At 35.8% G+C, this 20,619-nt stretch overlaps 1 protein-coding gene across 40 annotated transcripts in view; it reads right to left on the bottom strand.

The window, feature by feature from the left end:
- Window positions 1–20,619, bottom strand: part of PBRM1 (polybromo 1) — a 100,718-nt gene that overhangs the window by 52,707 nt on the left and 27,392 nt on the right. For 18 of the 40 annotated variants that reach the window (XM_031470499.2, XM_031470492.2, XM_031470503.2 and 15 more), the window contains 7 exons: window positions 19,369–19,454; window positions 15,176–15,271; window positions 14,289–14,380; window positions 9,284–9,497; window positions 5,650–5,791; window positions 4,412–4,509; window positions 2,109–2,153 (listed from right to left, as the gene is read on the bottom strand). In XM_031470499.2, coding sequence (XP_031326359.1) covers window positions 2,109–2,153; window positions 4,412–4,509; window positions 5,650–5,791; window positions 9,284–9,497; window positions 14,289–14,380; window positions 15,176–15,271; window positions 19,369–19,454 — 773 coding nt within the window. The remainder of the gene's footprint in view (window positions 1–2,108; window positions 2,154–4,411; window positions 4,510–5,649; window positions 5,792–9,283; window positions 9,498–14,288; window positions 14,381–15,175; window positions 15,272–19,368; window positions 19,455–20,619) is intronic. The other 22 variants (XM_031470497.2, XM_031470498.2, XM_031470508.2 and 19 more) reach the window with 3 other exon arrangements.

Below are 20,619 nucleotides of genomic sequence, written 5' to 3'. Positions count from 1 at the left end.
TACCATCCTCCTGAACCTCAACCTAGCCTAAAACACTGGAATCAATGTCACTTTTTGTTTTTCTTAAGTTTATCACAAAGCTCTAGAGGACCTCCACAGACCTTCTAGATGCAACCTTTCCATTTAATTTTTCATGCTGTGGTGTTAGTCTTAACCTTCACAGTTTGTGGCTGACCACTTTCTCATATGTCCTTATCATTATTCTTTGTATGAAGCTATTAATTATTATTATATGCATGCATATTTGGATATACACACGAGATTCCTATTTACAGTTACAGCTAACACTTCTACCATGTGCCAGGGTCTATGAACACTCATTTAATCCTCAAATTCTAGGAACCAGGTACAATTATTCCAACTTTGAAAATGTAAAAACAGAGGCTTAGAGAAGTCAAGTGAATACCTAAGGCCATAAAAAAGTAAGCAATGAGAACTGAGAGTTGAATCAGCTGATAATTACAAGGCTGCTTTTATCATGCAAGTGGATGATAAAAAGTTATCTCTTTCAAAGGGCCTCTCTAATCAAAGTCAACCTTGCTCACAGGCTTCAAGGTCTCCCAGCATTTAACTCCCTGGCTCTAGATCTTCAGTGGTGTCTGCTATGAAGCCAAGTAAATCCAAGGTTCTTCTTTTACAAGGCTTGCTACATTTCATCTTCAAATCTTCAAGGAACAAAACCTTTTTATTTATCTTTTTAATGAGTTTTTCCAGATTAGTAACATCTGACTAAAAACAAAATGAAATCTACCAAGACTTGTTATTAATGGGAAATACTTCCAGAAAAAAATCAGAACTACATTTATTGAGTACTCACTAAATCCAGGCCCAGTTTCATGGGCTTTAAACATGTTAATCAATCAGGTCCTCATAGCAATCCTATGTAGGTATTTCATCAACTCCTTTTTCAGATGAAGAAGTTGAGACGAGGCTCAGACTACAAAGCTAATTAAGAACAACTGGGATTTGAACTTGGATAGTCAGGCTCTAAAGCCTGGGCTTATAAACTATTCCATGATGCCCCATATTTCTATTTCTTCTACTACTACCCAGAAGCAGTGCCATACACTATGAATGGTAAAAAAGAAATACAATCCATGGTCTTTTTCTTAATTTTACCACCTAACTAAGACAACCTTTCTTAAGGAAAATATTAGGAAGAAGATACTAACACACTAACTTTGTAGAGTGGACTACATATGACAGCAACATGTAGAACATCTAACTTTCAAGGAAAAGCATGACAGAGAAATCATATTTCCCAAAGCTATATGGGCAATCACATTTCCATACAACTCTACAACTGTGTATTTTACGTAATTATTTTACCACATTGCTCCCACATAATTTAATTTGTTTTCAACCTGCCTCTTTTCCTGGCCAGTAAGTCCCTAGAAGGTAGAGGGAATGATTAAATGTTCTCCTTTATGACCTAAGAGCAGAGTCTGGTGTTCTGCAAACAACTGACACTCCACGAATGCCAGATGGCAAAGGTGAAAATGAAAGCACCACATAATGATTACTAGGAATATAACACAGCAACTTATGGGCTATTTTAAAATCATAAATACCATGCAAAAGACATGGATGCTTTTAAAGAAATAAAACATGGACAAGATCAGAGATTGAGGAAACGTATTCATGCTCAAGAAGCACTAACCCAAGGCATAGGTGCCAAGTAAGCTGACATCACCTGGACTGTCAATATTGATTTTGATCCCTCCACCACCCCACAATCTGTAAAAGACATCCTTGCAAGGCAATCAGCACTGCCAGCCCCTGGATATTGGCAATGCCACCATATTCTCAGCCTCTCCATATTTTGTTGCAGAAGCACAGCCACACTGATTGGTGAGAGGGCTTGCTGCCCCTGGTAAAGCTGGCAACAAATTAAGGCTCCTGAACATATCAAGGCTAATTCTGAATTTATTTTACTAACTATACTTCTAAACTATACTGCTTTCTTTACTCATGAAATAAACTGACACCCAAATAAAAACCATTATTTCACATGCTTACGGCTTCACTTTTCACCTAATCAGTACTGACCATGCCACAGAAGTTACACTTTTAAAAATACGTTTATGCATAAAAAAAGGACTGCACACCTGGATAGCCTCCTGAGACCCAACATCTCACTGTCAAGAGTGTTCCTGGGAAAGCAGAAACAAACATTACACGTGAAGAGAAACAAAACAAGCAACATTGGAGAGTCTTGTATAAACCAAATACAATTGAGAAAAAAAGAGGATTATTCAATCCAAAGGATAAAAGGTATTAAGAATACTTGGAACATTTCAACATGGAAGATAGCAGGTGGATTTTGGGGTAGAGGGGTTGGGGAGAAGAATGCATTTCCAGAATGAAGAGAATATACCCACATTAATCTTTCTCACAATCTTTGATATGAAAAAAATAAGGCAAAGACAGAATCATACACAATACTTAGGAGTCAAGTTGAGTGGTATCTGGAAAACCTGGCTCTCACTTCTCTGGATAAGCTTAGCTTAACCTACTAGGCTGTCATGTTTGCCTGAATTCTAGAGAAGACTATTTCTTATTACCAAAACCTCTTAACGTAACTACCTTCTAAAAGGCTCATTGTGTTATTTCCTTTGTCACAGTCCACAGTATAGGACTTGCTTCTTTCAACCTCTTACTGTGCACTCATGCCTGTATTTCAAACCCAGACATGTTCCTTTATTGTGTTAGCTATGATTTGTATTTGTTCTCTTATTTGTATTTCCCATTTTAGTATACAAAACACTTCCTAGGAAACCTATTCATAAAGAGATTTTTTTGTCTAAAGTGAGATTTTATTATTTCAAGAAAATAATGCTTCATTTTCTCCTCATGGAAGGTTTTATTTAGAGTAATAACTTTCACTTAATCTACTTGGGTTGTCCCACAAACTATAAGCCACAGAGATACATAATTTTTAAGGATCTGGCCTGGGCTAATGCTTCCCTGAAACTGTTTTCTTAACACTCAACTAGTTTAAGATCTCTTTTCATTCAGTGTTGGCACTAACTGTACCATCACTTTTGCCTCCATTACCTTCTTTTGCCTGAGAAGTTTTTATTTTTGATTGGTGACTGATCTGGAAAACACAGGTGATGTTGTAGTTATATAATTACACTCAAAGGTGTTCTTGATTTGATGTCTCTGATCTGGTTTCACATTTTTCCTCCGTTGTCCCTGGTATAATAAGGAATTAAGAACTTGGAAGGATGAAATTCATAGGCCAGTAATGGAGGAGACGCACATCTCAGGGCACACCAATCAATTTAATTACCTTGGCATAGCATAGAAAAGTTATTTTCAAAACTAAAAAAATTTTCCCAAATGCTATTTATAAGAGGGAAAGATAAGACAGTTTCCTTTTCTAAACCACTTCTTAAAATCCTCTGATCTTAGTGGACCTATTAATGGATGAATATAATTATGTTAACAGTTATAATTATTTCTTCATTCAATTTTGAATCTGACAAGCCCTGCTATTAGTGAGTAGCCTGTTTAAGGTATCCTCCCTGGATTGATTACTGTTATAAAGCTGGTGAGACAGTTAAGGCTGAGGAAGAATATGATGTTCCACAAAGATCAAGTCAAAGAAATTCCGTGTGGGAGGCACAGACAAAAGAGATGGTCTTGCATGATTCTTTAAAGGAGTCCAGCTTCAGAATCTCACAGTAAGGTCCCTTCCACAAAACCCGTGAGAAAAAGGAAGGGTTAGGGAAGTTGAAAGAAAAGATAGAAAGAAAAGAAAACCAAATATCTAGCTTAACTGTTTACGAACTGCAAGAAGTTATGAGTTGGTATTTTACAATGACATCCTTAAAATGGCAAATAAACAAGGTCCTACTGTATAGCACAGGAAACTCTATTCAATACTTTATGATAGTCGATAATGAAAAATACATGTGTATAACTGAATCACTATGCTGTACACCAGAAACTAACACAACATTGTAAATCAACTATACTTCAATTTTAAAAAATGCAAGTAAAGATCAGATTAACAAGGAAAAACAAAGGGGTAAGAGTAATGACTTACTTCACTACAGTGGTAATACCAATTTTTTGGTAACTCACCATGTAGAAATTACCTAAATTAGATTTAGGGGGCACTCTTAAAATGCCACATTAAAACAAAATAACCTGGACAGCAAAAAGAATAACATGATTTTCCAAGTTGTATAAGTAGTTGTTATTTTTATCTATGTTATCTTAAGCAATATAGTATTCGCTCAAAAAAAAGTGCTAACAATACAATTTACAAATGATATAAAATATTTAAAGCTTATAAGATAATTCATACTTGAAAGCTTAAAGAAACATTTTTCTGCACTTAAATCTAAGATAAAATAAATAGAAACTGAGATGTCTCCAGCTATAAGAAGAGTATATATACCTTTTTCTTTTGGCACTACCAGTATCAGAGGTAGCTGACGAAATCATGCTGTCTCCATCCTCAATGTCGTCTCTCCTGGCAAGCTCCTTCTTCTTTGCCTAAAAACCGAGCAGATCCCGGGAGTTAAGCTCACTCTGCTGAACACACTTAGAATATATGAATATTAAAGAGCTAGAAACATCAGGTTCACAGAAAGATACAACCACATGTAGGATACATAAAATCAGAATGAGTCATTAAACCTTTTCAGTAACTCAATTCAACAAAAGCTTGTATGACAGAAAAGTAAGTGGAAAAAAAAAATGGATCCAGAGAGTTGAGGAATCAACTTTAGCTCAACTGCATGTAAGACTACAAAGGGCACTGGCTCGTTAAAAATACTGAGGCAAGTTGTAGGGGCATCCTTCTCTGGTGACCATATTTAAGTAAAACCAACTCAAAGACAGCCTTTTGTACCCTTGACTTCTTAAGCAACAGTGTGACTAAGGAGAAGTTTAATGTGAGAGGTGAAAGAAGATCTACTTATCAACACATGCATTTTTAAAGACCTTCCGCCAAACAGAGCTAAAAGCCCAACCACAGCTGACTAAGGGAATATATACAGAGCAATGAAAAGGAAATACTTGAAATCTACAGCACTGATGACAGTTTTGACCATACAAAATGAAGATTCTACAGGTGACCTAAAATTGCCTTTCTTGCTTCCTTGCCCTGAGATTGTCTTTCCACAAAGACCCTACCAAAAACTGACAGGTTGACACAATTTGTACTTCATATCTAAGCTTTTTTGTCTCAAAACACCTAGATCACCTGTGACCTCAGATGTCCTCCAAGGTGTGCTCTCAGAAAGGATTCAATAAACTCATGGGCACTGTACAATGGTTAATTAGCCTTAAGATGTCCTTTCTCCTAGGACTAACCCTACCTTAAGAGAGACAAAGTCTAGAACAAAAGAAATAAAATCTAAATGACAGACCCATCATCTGCAATTGGAGGGAAACTTCCAGACAACCCTAAAATTACTCCCAGAGACAAATCCCTGCTTCTTCCAGTCACAAAGCTAACCCAGTCTAAACTATTATTTCTGACAACTCTAAAGAAATTTTCAGCAGTACTTGTGGTTGAAAAGAATCATGTGATATTGCTGGAGGGAAATCACACATCTTAAAAGAACCTCCTCAAAATGTGTAAAATTATTTCAATTATGCATACAACTTAGCAAAACCAAGAAATCATACCTGCATGACTTGCTGCAATTTTAGAACTCGCTTGTAGATGGCTGAATTGGGGACATTATAGCGTTTGGCATTTTCAAACATTAAATTCAAATCACACTCCAAATGATCTAAAGTTTCATATTCTTGGTTCTTTAACTTTGTTCTGTGAAAGACAAACACATGGCTAGAGTTTTCCATTATTAAAATTATGAAACACTCTTCCTGAAACCCCAGTGCAAAAATCCTGACAAATACTACAAGGTATCTTTACTACTGACACTGATTAAAGGCCCAGAAGTGACAATTTCAAAATATAAAGTAAAGAGGCACTGTTATAGTTAGGCAGTATGACAATTTAACTGAAAATCCAAAAGTATAAACTAAAATACTATAAAAGGTAGTAAGACGACCCCATAAGGTGGTCAATCACAAAGCAAATGTATTAGCCAAAATCCTAATGGAAAAACCCTGTTCGTGGCTAAAATGAAAACCCTAGGAAGAGATTTAAGAAAATCAGGGAGGTTTTAAGCTACCTTAATGAAGAATCACAGTGATCTACCAATTTCAGAAAATAAGAGGCACAGACATAGAAAATAAACTTATGGTTACCAAAAGGGAAGTGGAGGGGTGATAAATTGGGCGTATGGGATTAACAGATGCACACTATACATAAAACAGATAAACAACAAGGCTATACTGTAGAGCACAAGGAACTATATTCAGTATCTTGCAATAAACTGTAATGGAAAAGAATCAAAAATAGAAAAAATACATATACATACATACATATAACCTAATCACTTTGTTGTACACCTGAAACTACTATAATATTGTAAATCAACTATACTTAAATAAGAGGCCATTTCATGTCATGAGGGTTAAAGAAAAGAGAAAGTACTGGCAACTCCATGAAAGAGCATGTAGGATAATATAAATTTACCTCCAGGGGAGTATATGGACAATGAAGAGCAGTCTTAAGATGGTAAACAAGAAGCAGGTAAGTCTGAGTCTATTCACTACTGTTCCTCTAATACATACATTTGTAATTAATTATGATGGCTTAATTTTTATTTACCTTATCTAAGAGTCTTAAAAACTCCGAAAGCTCTTTCAGATACTGTGGCTGTCACTAACACCAACTCTAATAAAATCCCTATACATTTTGTACAAGGTGAAGAGTTAGGTTTACCCTAACAATGTACAGACTGACTTTTAAATCTTCTGACTGAAGCACTTGTATGCTATCCATCAAAGTCACAAAAGCAGTATTAAGTAAAGAATCACAATATGTGCACAGCTTCACAGAATGAGAGTTTAGACTTTTCTCTTAGAATCTATCGTTCATTTTGCATAAAAAGTTTTACTTAAAATTTACTAAAATCATATGTAGATTCATTATAGTGCTTAAAGTGATATGAACGTTAGAGAAAGGGATGAAGCAAACTACTTTATGCTACAACTAAGTATAAACTCCGCTCTCACTACCAGCTCACACAACCAGCACCCAGAATTTAAATTACAGCCTTAGACTTATTCCTACTAACTCCAAGGATAATGTGCTGGCTATTCTCAACACCCACAAAGAAGAGACAGAGAATCCAAATTTGTAAATGACAATCTATAATAAATCTGAAGATATTTATCAGACTGATGTTAATCAAGGACGGGGGGAGGGAAGGGCAGAGGGGAAATAAAAGACAGGGATGACAAGCCCAACACAATGGAAGGTGGAAAACGGAACAACATCGTCCGGCTCCTGCCCACTCCTCCACTTTTGTTGCTTTTGATGACACTCAACTAAATTCCTTCTGCTAGCAAATCTTCCTCAACTGTGCCACTAGCCACAAGTGGCTTTTTAAATCAAAATGAAATAAAATTTAAAAATCTATGTGGTTGCGCTTGCCACATTTCAAGTTCTCAACAGTCATGTGACTAGTGGCTACCATGGCAGACAGTGCAGATAAAATAACATTTCCACCATCACACAAAGTTCTATTGGACAACACTGCTCTAGCTTTCCCAGTTGCTCTGATGTATAGAGCACAATGGAAGGTAGCCCAGCTCCTGTCAGGCACCACTGGCCAGCAAGTGTCCTTGGAAAGGAAGTAGATTAGATGTCCTAAAAGTTGACCTTTCAAAACTCTACTGTGCTACAAGCCAGATCTCAGCCACTTCTCTATTCCTCACAATCCCCTACCTGTGTGCCACATAACTGTCAAGAGTAAATTTTAAAAGGGAGGAAAGGTACAGCATTATTGACTTAACAAAGCAAGGCTTATGTTAGAAAATTCTAACTTGGATGAAGGTTGCTGGCCAGGTTATTGAGCTGGCTGAGGATCTGCCTTCTTTAAAACTAACCAGTTGATTAGACTGTTGGAATTAAAAAAAAAAAAAACAAAAACTCATGAGGGAGAAAAGAAACTAAGGACAAAAAGCATTCAATTAAAAAGGAACCTCTCAGTATCAACAGCACTGTCACCATCTTTTCCAAGGCAAAGAGTGTAAAAGACAAATTTCTAGACTATTTTCTTAGTAAATGGCTGCCTTAATTGCCATGTTAGTTTTTTAATACATATATTTTTATTGAAGTATAGTCAATTTACAATGTGTGCCAATTTCTGGTCATACATGAACATACATATATTTGTTTTCATATTCTTTTTCACTGTAAGTTACTATAAGATATTGAATATAGTTCTCTCCATGTTATTTTTAAGAGGGCCAAATAAACTGACTTTCTAGATCCTATTCGTGTATAAAACCTCCAAAGTTTGGATTAAATAAAAACACTATAAACCTTATTGATCAAAAGAGGAAAATAGAAGTTACAAATGCAAAACCATGAAACATACATTGTTATCCAAACTTATTTCCTACAATCCAGTAATGTACAAGGATTTTAATTCCTACTGTTGTTTGGAAGGTTAGTTACCTGCTATGAAAACATCATGTAAACACCAGCATACTCTGACCTTGCCTAGTTAAAATATTTTTACCTACTTCTTGCCTCTATCTGGTTATACCGCAAAACATAATCTGCATTTTAAGATTTACAAAACATCAAATTTTATAATATTACTTATTTCCTACTATTTCTAATGATATTGTGGTGGTTCCAGTATTCTGTCTGGCTGAATTCCCAATGATCTTTTTTTAACATTTTCTAAACAGAAAAGGAACACCATGATGAGCCATCTTTCATGTACTATTTCAGCTAATGAGTACTCTCAGGGCTGACTATGGTTATTCTGCGGGTTCAGCTACAAATACAAAATTTAAGTACAGATAAACTGTTATAATCAAAATATCAATAAAGGGTATAGGCAGAAAGATTTTTTCACTTTGCATAGTTACAAGAAAATGAACAGTTATTTTGAGCTTCATGACCTTTTATAATCCATAATCTGACACAAATGCCTAGCTGAAACACCTTGTTTATTTGCCTTTTGATTCTTATTGCAGTACAAAGAATATCATTTATAGTTAATAAAATTTATATCTCACTTTTATACAGGAGTGATATTTAAGTACACTTTAGACCATATGAAAAACATTTCACCTTTAATATCCTCATCCATTTTAGGAAGGAAGACACATGTGGAGGCTCAGTCACAAGAAGATCGATTTATACGGAGTGATGTAGAAGACATCTTACCTGATTTGTTGTAGTGATATGGGCATTTTAATTTGCTGATAATAATCAGGGTATTTTTTCTTTGAAGGCAAATGGAAAAAAGGTTCAGCTATTAGCTGCCCTTGGTTATTCCGACAGCTCCTAACTGTGTCATAAAGCTGATAAAAAGGATTTGAAACATCCATAAATGAAGTAATGCTCTCTGCTTCCGACTCTCCTTCTTCATAACGTGCAGCTACAAAGACATAAAAATACTTATAAGGGGAAGAAAAAATATTCTCTGAAGGTCTTTTTACAACCTTCCAGATTGGGCTACATATATTTGACAATACTTATTTTAAAAGAATAGTCTCTAGCCTTCATTAAAGATGATGTTAGTTATGCTTAGTATAATTGTATGTTTACTTAGAGGAGTGTGACATACAAAAGAGTATCATAGTAAAAATTATACTGTCTTTTAAAGGTTAAAAATAGTTTTTTTTAAATGTGCCATCATCAGAGACTCCCTGCTATGTGTGCTTGGACAAGAAAAAAAAAGCAAGCAGCCATTCACAGATCTCAGAACCAAAGCAATAGTATGTAGTTTAGGATAGCACAAAATGTAGATGGGGCTGATATTGGGAGACCTGACTTAGCCTTAAATCTCTTTGACTTTGCCCCACTGATCTATAGCATCCCTTGGGTTTTCATTTACTGAGAAAATTCTTAGGTAGAAGCTAACCATAAAAAAACCCAAAAAACAAAACATGTAATCATTTTTATAGAAATACAAAATATATTACTAATTTCTCTGAACTCAAACAGTGTATATGGACCTAATTTAAACTTTGCCTTGGTGGATAAGGATAACCAAAATCACTACATGCTCCCAGGTAAGAATGATAATCACTTAGTAAGTACTTAATTATATATTAAGAGCTTGACAAGTTATCAGTCTCAGGTAATCCTAACATCACCACATAGTATTATTATTTCTTTTCCAAATATAAAAACTGGGCATGAGAGGTTGATGACTTGCCCAAAGTCAGCCAGCTTGTAAAGCAGTGGAGAAGGGATTTAGAGATAGGGAGCAGGAAGCAGATAGGATTTGAAACTATGTAGTCTTTTCTGACTCTGCTACCTCCAATCTTATCCATAAAGCTCTTGCACATCTTTTATTGGATTTACACCTAGGTGTATGTTTAGTTGCTACGTAAACTGTATCTTTAAAAAAAATTACTTTTCCTTTTTGTGGCTGATTCCAGAAATGAAGATTTTTGTACAATAATCTTACATCTAGCACCTTATTATTCTTATTAATTCTAATAATTTATCAGTAGTCTTTTAAGTAGAAAACTCAAAAAACAATCTATTAACTGCAATACTTATAATCCTTCTTTTCTGATACTTACAGCTTTATTGTTATCACTGAATGCTGGCTAGTACTTTGACCAAGAGGTAACAACATTGTTTTTTATGATAAGGGGAATGCTACAAATATTTCTCCCATGAACATGGAGATACCCTTTATCAAATTAGGAAAGAGTCCCAGTATGCTAAGTTTTTATCATTAATGGAAACTGAAGCATTAATCAAATGCATTTGCTGAGCCAAAAGTATAGTTTTGCTCCTTTAATCTACTAATGTAGTGAAGGATACTTTTATCTTTTCTAATGTTGAACTAACCAAGTATTCCTGGCATAAACCCAACTGTGTTATCATGTATTATCTTTTATATATACTGCTAGATACAGTGTGCTTATATTTTGTTTGGTTTTGGTACACAGGTTATATTAGATTCATATAATGAACTGGGGAGCTCTTTTTATTCTCTGCAGAAATTTGTATATAATTTGTTCCCTAAATGTCTGGCCTGGTGTTTTCCATGTGGGAAGATCAGCAATTAGTAATCTGATTTCTTTAATGGTGATATGAGCAATCAGCTTTTTTATTCTTGAATCAGTTGTAGGCATTTATCATATTCTAGGAATTTGTCTATTCCACCTAAATTTTCAAACTTATTTGCATTAAGCAGCCCTTACATTCTCTTTTTAATCTCTGTATGGTCCCCTTTTCTTCTAATATTTATTTATGCCTTCTGTTTCTTTCTTGATAATCATCTCACCACAGATTTGTCTATTTTATTAATATTTGTAACAGAAAAACTTTTGACTTTATTGATATTTTCCATTATAGGTTTTCTTTCTAATGAATTAATTTCTGCTCCTAGCTTTCTATCTTCTTTTTCCCAGTATCTCTGCTTTATTATTCACTTATGCTGGATGCTTAGTCCACTGACTTTCAGCTGCTTTTCTTTCTAAACAGAAGCATTCAGACCTATAAATTTCCCTCCAAAGCAGCACTTTAGCTGTACTCCCACTGTTTTGATATGTATTATTTTTATTATTGCTATTGTTCAATTTCAAGTAATTAAGTTTCTATTATAATTACTCTTTTAAAAAAAATCTTACCTCTTCATTATTAGTTGCTATCATAGCTGCACTGTGGTCAGAAATATGGCCTATATAATACCCGATTTTCCAAATTTGTTAAAATTTGTCTCATGGCTAAGTACATAGTCAATTTTTGTAAATATTCCATGTGAACCAGGGCAGAATATGTATTCTCTACTTACAGAATACTTGTCTGTTATATCCATCTTGTTGTGGTAGGATGAATAATAGGCCCCCAAATTTATCCATGTCCTGATCCACAGAATCTGTGAGTATCACCTTATATGGCAAAAGGGACTTTGCTGATATAACTGAGAAGAACCTTGAGTTTGGAAGATTATACTGGATTAATCTCTGGTTATGAAAGAAAGGTAAGGAGATCAAAGATGGAAGGAGATGGGGTGACAGATGCAGAGGCTGGAGTGCTGCGTTCTGAATGTAGAGGAGGGGGCCATGAACTAAGGAATACAGGTAGCCTCTGGAAACCGGAAAAGGCAAGGAAATGTATTATCCCCCTAAAGCCTCCAGAAGGAACACTGGCCTGCCAACAACCTGATTTTAGACTTCTGATCTCCAGAATTGAAGAGAATAGATTTGTTGTTTCAAGCCACTAAATTTGTGATACTTTGTTTTATTTTAGCAGCAAAAGAATACAAATATACTTGGGAGGAAGTGTATTTAAATTTTCTTTGTCTTCATTGGTTTTCTGGCTGCTTATCTAGCAATTGAGAGAACTGGGCTCGCACTCTAATGGCAATGTTTTTACTTTCTTCAAGAAGTTCCAACTGCTTGTTTTACATACTTTGAGCCCTTTTATAATTTATCTTCTTAATGCAATAAACCTTTTATCATTATCAGGTGAATATTTTTTACCTTTGCTAATGTTCAAAAGTACATTTTAACTGAAGCTGATGTAACTACCTTTTGGTTATTATTTTCCTGTTTTTTCCCATCCTTTTATACTCAGCTTTCCTGAATGTACTTTTATATTGTTTAAGGTAAGTCTCCTGTAACCAGCATATAACCTGATTTTATAAAAATTCAAACTCAAACTTTAATTGGCAAATTTAGGCCACTAATACTGATTTCTGATATAATTTTTCGAGCTGTTTCTCTCATCTATATGCTTTCTACTTATCCCAGTTTCTCTGTTTCGTTTTGCCTTCTTGCCTTATTTTGTTTTGGTGGGGGAGGACTGGAAGTTTTGTCTGTTTTTCTTACTCCACTGCCCACCTCATTCCCCTTCTTGTGCTGACTGCGAGTGGGTGCTCTTCCCTTCCCCACCCCCTCAGGGATGCCATGTGTGGGCTGGCCTCTAAAACAATCATCTCTAGAGGCCAGGCCACACTTTTCAGTTCTTACGCCTTCTTTCCATCAGCACTTTCTTGTTGCTACGAGATCATGAGTTAACCTTTCTTTGCTATTTTCACTGTCCTACCCCTAAGTTGTTTCCAGGAGCAAGAAGTAGGAAATCAAATTTGTTAGAACCTTGACTAAATTTAAGATAAACAGGTTCTGAGTAAGTCTGAATGATCTACTACATACAAAGCTGGTCGCATCTACTTTGTTTTCTTTAATAGCTCAGGTTACTAAATAAGAATCCTCTTGTGACAAAGATACTATTAGGAAAAAAAGGCAATAAATGCTTTTTAGGAATTTTGTAAGTGGTATAGTCTTCCTTCAATTTGTTATGCTACTATAAGGTTAATGAAGTAACCAAATGGAAAGGAAAGCTAAGATAACATGTGTGTCACTTTTACAACTAGCACAAAATAAAACTAATGAAAAGATAAACTTTCTTTCAATATTGGATAAAACTGATATACATTAAAAAAAAGTTAATTCTTACATGAGTGTAAAGAATTAAATTCATACTCTAGTAAGTAGTCTATAGTAATTATGAATTTCTACAGATCTAGCAGAAAATAAGATACTGCTAGAAAAATCTTATGTCACACTTATTATAAAAATTAAAACAAATGCCAGAGTAATTTCAAGAAAAATTTTTTACCTCTACATATAAAAAATATCTATAGTAAAAAATAAAAAAGATTATATCACTTAGGAAGACAGACAATGAAATCAATGATCTTTTTTACTATTTTATAAATTTTACATGAATTTGTAGTGCCCAATGCCCTTTCTTTGACCTGTTTAAATGACAATTTACCATCCTGCTCTGATTGCAATATACAATCTTTAAATCATAAGCTCCAGCTGGGAAGAAATTATAGCCTACTGAAAATACAATCCAATGACCAGAAACATAAGATGATGTGAATGTCTCCTTGGGATTTCCTGATGGTGTCACTAGTACTCACTGCTTATCACCACAGGTTTGAAACCAGGATCTGCTAAGGCTATCAAACCAATTGTTTTCACAGAAGTATTTATTTACTTAGATACATGCTTTAACACAAAGTAAAGTAGTAATAAGCTCTTGATAAGTTTGCCAACCAAGAGTGCAATCAAAATGCAACAAAACAGCATGTACTCCAAAAACAAACTCCCAGCTGAACCAAAGTAACTGCAATTTTCCTTAACCAGAAGGATCCACCTAGAAGACATTTAACTAGTCACAACCTAATGCCTACCAGCTAAAGTAGCATCCTCTTCACTTTCTGAGCCATACTGAAGTGCCATGGTAATTGCTGATAAACGACCCCCTTGGACTGCTCTTTTATTACTACAAAGAAAAACAAGCAATTAGAAGGCAGAAAAAGATGTTATAATAATTCGGTTACTTTACAGGAAATAGGAACTGTTAACAAGGCATTCATATCAAAGAAAAAGTTTCATTCAACTGCCTCCTCAACTTATCTTTGTACTTTTTCTTTTCCCCACAATCAATCTTAACCAAGATGACTAATTTTTTTCTCTTAGAAAAGAGAGAGTGGTGGTAGAAAGCCTAAAGCAAGCTATTTGCATTTTTTATTTAAATGCAGCACTACTCCTTATTTTATGAAAAATAAAGATTCATTCATAATTACTGGTCAATTCTAATGATGCTCACATTTTACAATGAACACAAATTCTATTTTTTTTTTCATTTTGTTTGTTTGTTTTTTGGTGGGGGGAGGTAATTAGGTTTGTTTGTTTGTTTGTTTGTTTATTCTTAGAGGAGGTACTGGGGATTGAACCCAGGACCTCATGCATGCTAAGCATGTGCTCTACCGCTTGAACTATACCCTCCCCCAACAAATTCTATTATAAACAAAAAATCTTTTTGTCCTTTATCATACATTTTACTGGTAATATTAAACACTACCTGATAAATAACTTCTGCTTAAGCATTTTCTCAGAGGTGAGGTCAGGCCTACTACAGCACCCCAACCTTTTAAATAAAATATCTGACAACAAATTCTCATAATAACCTAATTATACCCAAAAATAATACTTCAAGATAGCCATCAAGAAAACACTAGCATGCTTATCCTCATAAACCTGAGTCAGCTCTCAGACTAAACATACTCTCTCTCACCGGTAATACTTGCTAGTGGGATTTCTGTCTTCACCAAGGCTGCCTTTACTGTGCGAAGGACCTGAGAGCCTGGCTGCAGCCAAATTTGATGGAGTCCTATCCAGAGATAAGGTTGAAAAAAAAAAACCTCAGAAAACTGACAGCTGAAATCAGAATGCTACGGGTACACAAAAAAGAAACAACCATTTTCTTCTTCTTTTCTAAATGGAAACACTCAAATATTTCTGAGCTTCTATTTGTGCAGCAGGCTTCATTCTAAAATCTGGGACTCTGTGGAAAAGAATAACCAGGGCTGATGCTAGACAGCTTATGGTTACTGCAGTGACCAGAGGATCTGGCAACACAGCAAATGCCAGGATCAGAAGAGAGCTTTGAAAGTAGCCACTTAATCTCCCCATTTCAGTTAGTAGGAAAAGGAATCCCAGAAGTAAGACGTATTCAAAGTCACAGTCCTAGTATAAGGTAAGCTAGGATGAGATGTTAGATCTCCTGACTCCTGGCTAAGTACTCTTACAGTAAATATAAATATATATTACTATACATCATGTACAAATATCTAAATATTACAGGCATACCTCATTTTATCGCGTTTCACTTTACTGTACTCTGAAGATACTGCATTTTTTACAAATTGAAGGTTTGTGGCAACCGTGCATCAAGCAAGTCTACTGGCACCATTTTTCCAACAGCATTTGCTCAGTATCTCTGTGTCATATTTAGTAATTTTTGCAATATTTCAGACTTTTTCATCATTATTGTATTTGTTAGGGCAATCTATGATCAGTAATCTTTAATGCTGCTATTCTGATTCTTTGAGGGTACCATGAACCATGCCCATATAAGACAGCAAACTTAATAAATGTTGTGTGTGTTCTGACTGCTCCACCGACTGGCCATTCTCTCATCTCTCTCCCTCTCCTCAGGCCTCTCTATTCCCTGAGATACAACAATATTGAAGTTAGGCCAACTAATAACCCTACAATGGATCTAAGCGTTCAAGAGAAAGGTAGAGCCACACATCTCTCACTTTTGATCAAAAGCTACAAATGATTAAGCTCAGTGAGGAAGGCATGTTGAAAGCTGAGACAGGCCGGAAGCAAGGCCTCTTGTGCCAGTTAGTCAAGTTGCGAAAGCAAAGAAAAAGTTCTTGAAGGAAATTAGAAGTGTTAATCCAGTGAACATACGAATAAGAAAATAAAACAGCCTTACTGCTAATATGGAGAAAGTTTCAGTGGTCTAGATAGAAGATCAAACCAACCACAACATTCCCTTAAGTCAAAGCCTAATCCAGAACAAACCCTAACTTTCTTCAATTCTGTGAAGGCTGAGAGAAGTGAGGAAGCTGTAGAAGAAGTTTGAAGCTAGCAGAGGTTGGTTCATGAGGTTTAAGGAAAGAAGTCATCTCTGTAATATAGAAAGTGCAAGGTAAAACAGCAAGTTCTGATATAGAAGCTGCAGCAAGTTATCCAGAAGCTAAGATAATAGAGGTAGCTATAGTAAACAACAGATTTTCAATGTAGATGAAGTATCCTGATCTTCAAAGAAGATGCCATCAAAGACTTTCATAACTGGAGAGGGCAGTCAATGTCTCATTTTAAAGCTTCAAAAGATAAGGCTGACTCTCTTGTTAGGGACTAATGCTGCTGCTGACCTTAAGTTGAAGCCAGTGCTCATTTACCATCCTGAAAAATCCTAGAGCCCTTAAGAATTATGCTAAATCTACTCTGCCTGTGCTCTATAAATGGAACAGCAAAGCCTGGATGGCAGCACATCTGTTTATAACATGATTTACTGAATATTTTAAGCCTGTTGTTGAGATCTATTGCTCAGAAAAAAAAGGATTCCTTTCAAAATAGTACTACTCATTGAAAATGCACCTGGTCACCCACGAGCTCTGATGGAGATGTACGAGATTCATGTTATTGTCATGCCTGCTGATACAACATCCATTCTGCAGCCCATGGGTTGGATTAATTTCAACTTTTAAGTCTTATCATTTAAGAAATACATTTCATAAGGCTACAGCTGCCACAGATAGTGATTCCTCTGATGGATCTGAGCAAAGTTAACTGAAAATTTTCTGGAAACAATTCATCATTCCAGATAACACTAAGAACACTTGCGATTCATGGGAAGAAGCCAAAATACCAACATTAACAGTAGTTTAGAAGAAGTCATTCCAACCCTCATGGATGACTTTGAGGGGTTTAAGAACTTCAGGAGGAAGTAACTGCAGATGGGGTGGAAATAGCAAGAGAACTAGAATTAGAAGTGGCATCTGACGGGGGAAGGTATAGCTCAAGTGGTAGAGTGCATGCTTAGCATGCACGAGGTCCTGGGTTCAATCCCCAGTACCTCCTCCAAATATAAACAAATAAAGAAACCCACTTACTTCCCCCTTATAAAACAAGGTAGGGTGGGGGAGGCAAAAAAAAAAAAAAAAAGTGGAGCCTGAAAGTGTAACTGAATTGCTACAATCTCATGGTAAAATATTAGTTTGTTTTTGTTTTTTTTTAATTGGGGAGGGATAATTAGATTTATATTGGGGTTTGAACCAAGGACCTCATGCCTGCTAAGCACACACTCTACCCTTATCCTTCTCATGGTAAAAATTGATGAGTTGCTTCATGTGGATGAGCAAAGAAAGTGATTTCTTGAGATGGAATCAACTCTTGGTGAAGATGCTATGAAGGTTGCTGAAATGACAACAAAGGACTTAGAATACTACGTAAACTTAGTTGATAAAGCAGCACCAGGGTTTGAGAGAACTGACTCCAGCTCTGAAAGAAGTTCTGTGGGTAAAATGCTATCAAATAGCACCGCATGCTACAAACAAATCACTAGTGAAGAGTCAATTGATGCGGCAAACTTCACTGCTGTCTTATTTTAAGAAACTGTCACAGCCACCCCAACTTTTAGCAGCCACCACCCTGATCAGTCAGTCAGCAGCCATCAACATCAAGGCAAGACTTTCCACTGGCAACAAAGATTACAACTCACTGAAGGCTTGGATGATGGTTAGCATTTCTAAGCAATAAAAAAAAAATTTTTTTTTCTGTGTGACCCAAAGGGAAGCCTCAGCGGGGTGCCCAGGAGACACCCTAGGGCCCCTGACCTCTCCACAGGGTTCAGAAGAAGCTTAGCCCCTGCAGTCTCCCCATCAGCCCAGACCCCCAAGACCCCGAGACTGGCCTTGTGTATACCAGGGGCTCAGCCTGGCCCTGGGCTTGTGGGGTGACAGGTACAGACTCATGGGCTGCCCCTGAGCTGGGTTTAGAGGAATCAACAGGAAGGAGGCTGGAAAAGAAGTGGAACTGGGCATTCCAGGCAGAGGGAGCAGCAGGGGCAAAGGCAGGGGTCAGAAGGAGAAGGGTACACTGTCAGCCCACTAATGAAGCACAGTTGGCAGGAGCCTCAAGGCAGGCCAGGCTGTGCAGAGCTGTGGTGAGGAGATGGGCTTCCTCCTGGAGGCACTGGGAAGCCACAGCAGAGTCTGAGTGGGGGAGGGACGGGTCTGTTTTGAGCTTTAGGGAGACACCTCTGGGACTGAAGAGGATACGAGTGGGGCTGGGAGACCAGGGGTGGTAAGGGGACCTGGCTAGGAGGAAAGGCCTTCTCAAGGTCACACACTCAAATTATTATCACACAGACCCTCACCTTTGGGGTAAAGTATTTTTTAATTAAGTATTTTTTAATTAATTGGTTTTTTAGACCTAATGCTATTGCACACGTAACCACAGTTAATGTAAACATAACTTTCATATGCATTGGGAAACCAAAAAATCTGGATGGCTCACTTTATTGTGATTTTCACTTTACTGTAGTAGTCAGGAAATGAACCCGCAATATCTGAGGTATGCCTGTCAATATATTTATTATATATAGTATATATTATATGTATAGTATATGTATATGCAAATATGATATACAAATATATATGCATTTGTATAAAGCAATAAAAGTATATAGCAGTGTTAAGTCTCAAAAACTTTCTTTTTAAATGAAGCCCCCTTCAGCTGCTATGAAGGGATTGGGTAAGAGTTATCCCCCTTTTCTTCAGAATCATATTTACCAACTGTAAATATAATCTTGAAAAGCAATATATATCTTGTTTTCCACTGTATTGATTTTACTAGTTAGAAAATTTGGCAAATAATAAAAGCACAAGGATTTTAGACACTTTTTTAACCTACCTCAATCGGAGGCTTGACTTAGCCATTTCATGATGTTCAATTTCTGCCTTTTTCATATAAAATATTTTTTTAATAGAATTTGCATCCTGTTAAGATAAAATTACTTGGCTTAGAAAATGTATAGGAAAAAAAGACAGTTTAAAATGCCTTCAATCATGCACGGAACATTTTCCATGGTACTTCTTCCATCTGGAATAGCCTTTCATTTAATATTTTCAAACCTGCATCCTCTAACCCTTCCAACAAGCTTCTAAAATATCTCCATAATTAAATACAAGTTTAAAAGCCTCCTAGCTCTTTCACAATTAGTCAAGTAACAAAGATCTAATGCTGAACAGGGAAAAACAGGGGTGAAAACATAATGAACTTTACCTGTGAACACTGATCTAAAAACTGAAACAAAGATACACTCCTAAGATTAAAGACTAGGCACACAAATTTAGGATGAATATACTTGTTTAAATGAACAGCATGCTAATATAACAAATTCAGAGTTTTCCTTCTCTCTAAAGTTTAGTTGAAGAAAAATTATCAGACCAAAAAGTAAAATTCTTAACTGTATCAACAAAGAATTGGTACTATACTATTAAAATATCCTATCAAAGAGTATGCAAACAAGGATTTCACATCTGATTTTCACTCAGTTACTTAAAAGATGCAAGACAAAAGTTAAAATTAACTACCAAAAGCAACTGTAATAGAGTGAGCCTTCTGAAAATCTAAATAATTTTACTTCCAAAAGATTTTCTAAGCATCCTTTGCTGAATTCCCAATGATATATTATTAATTCAAAAAATTGCTACAAGCAACTGTTCATTACAGTTCATTTTGTAAAAGTACTACAAAGCTTCTAAGAGAATTGCAAAGCAATGAAACAGTCATTTTATACTGTGTATTATACTACACAGACTGATTTTTTTATTAATGAGGTTTAAATACAGGGACTAAATCAAAATTACAAAGTAGGTCAAGAACAAACCTTACCTGGCATAAAGACAGACATAGATGAACAGATTAGAACTGAGAATCCAGAAATAAACCCATATATCTATAGTCAACTGACTCTGAACAGGGTTGACCAGACAATTCAATGGGGAAAGAACAGGCTTTTCAATATAAGGCACTAGGACAAATGAATATCCTATGGAAAAGATGAATGTGGATTCTTACTTCATACCTACATCATATATAAGAAAATTAATTCAAAACGGATCAAAGATCTAAATGTAAGAGCTAAAATCATAAAATTCT

This window comes from Camelus dromedarius, chromosome 17 (genome assembly GCF_036321535.1).
Source record: "Camelus dromedarius isolate mCamDro1 chromosome 17, mCamDro1.pat, whole genome shotgun sequence".
Classification (NCBI taxonomy): Eukaryota; Metazoa; Chordata; class Mammalia; order Artiodactyla; family Camelidae; genus Camelus; species Camelus dromedarius.
The sequence above is the reverse complement of the archived record's forward strand: the minus strand, read 5'-3'. Positions and strand labels throughout refer to the sequence as shown.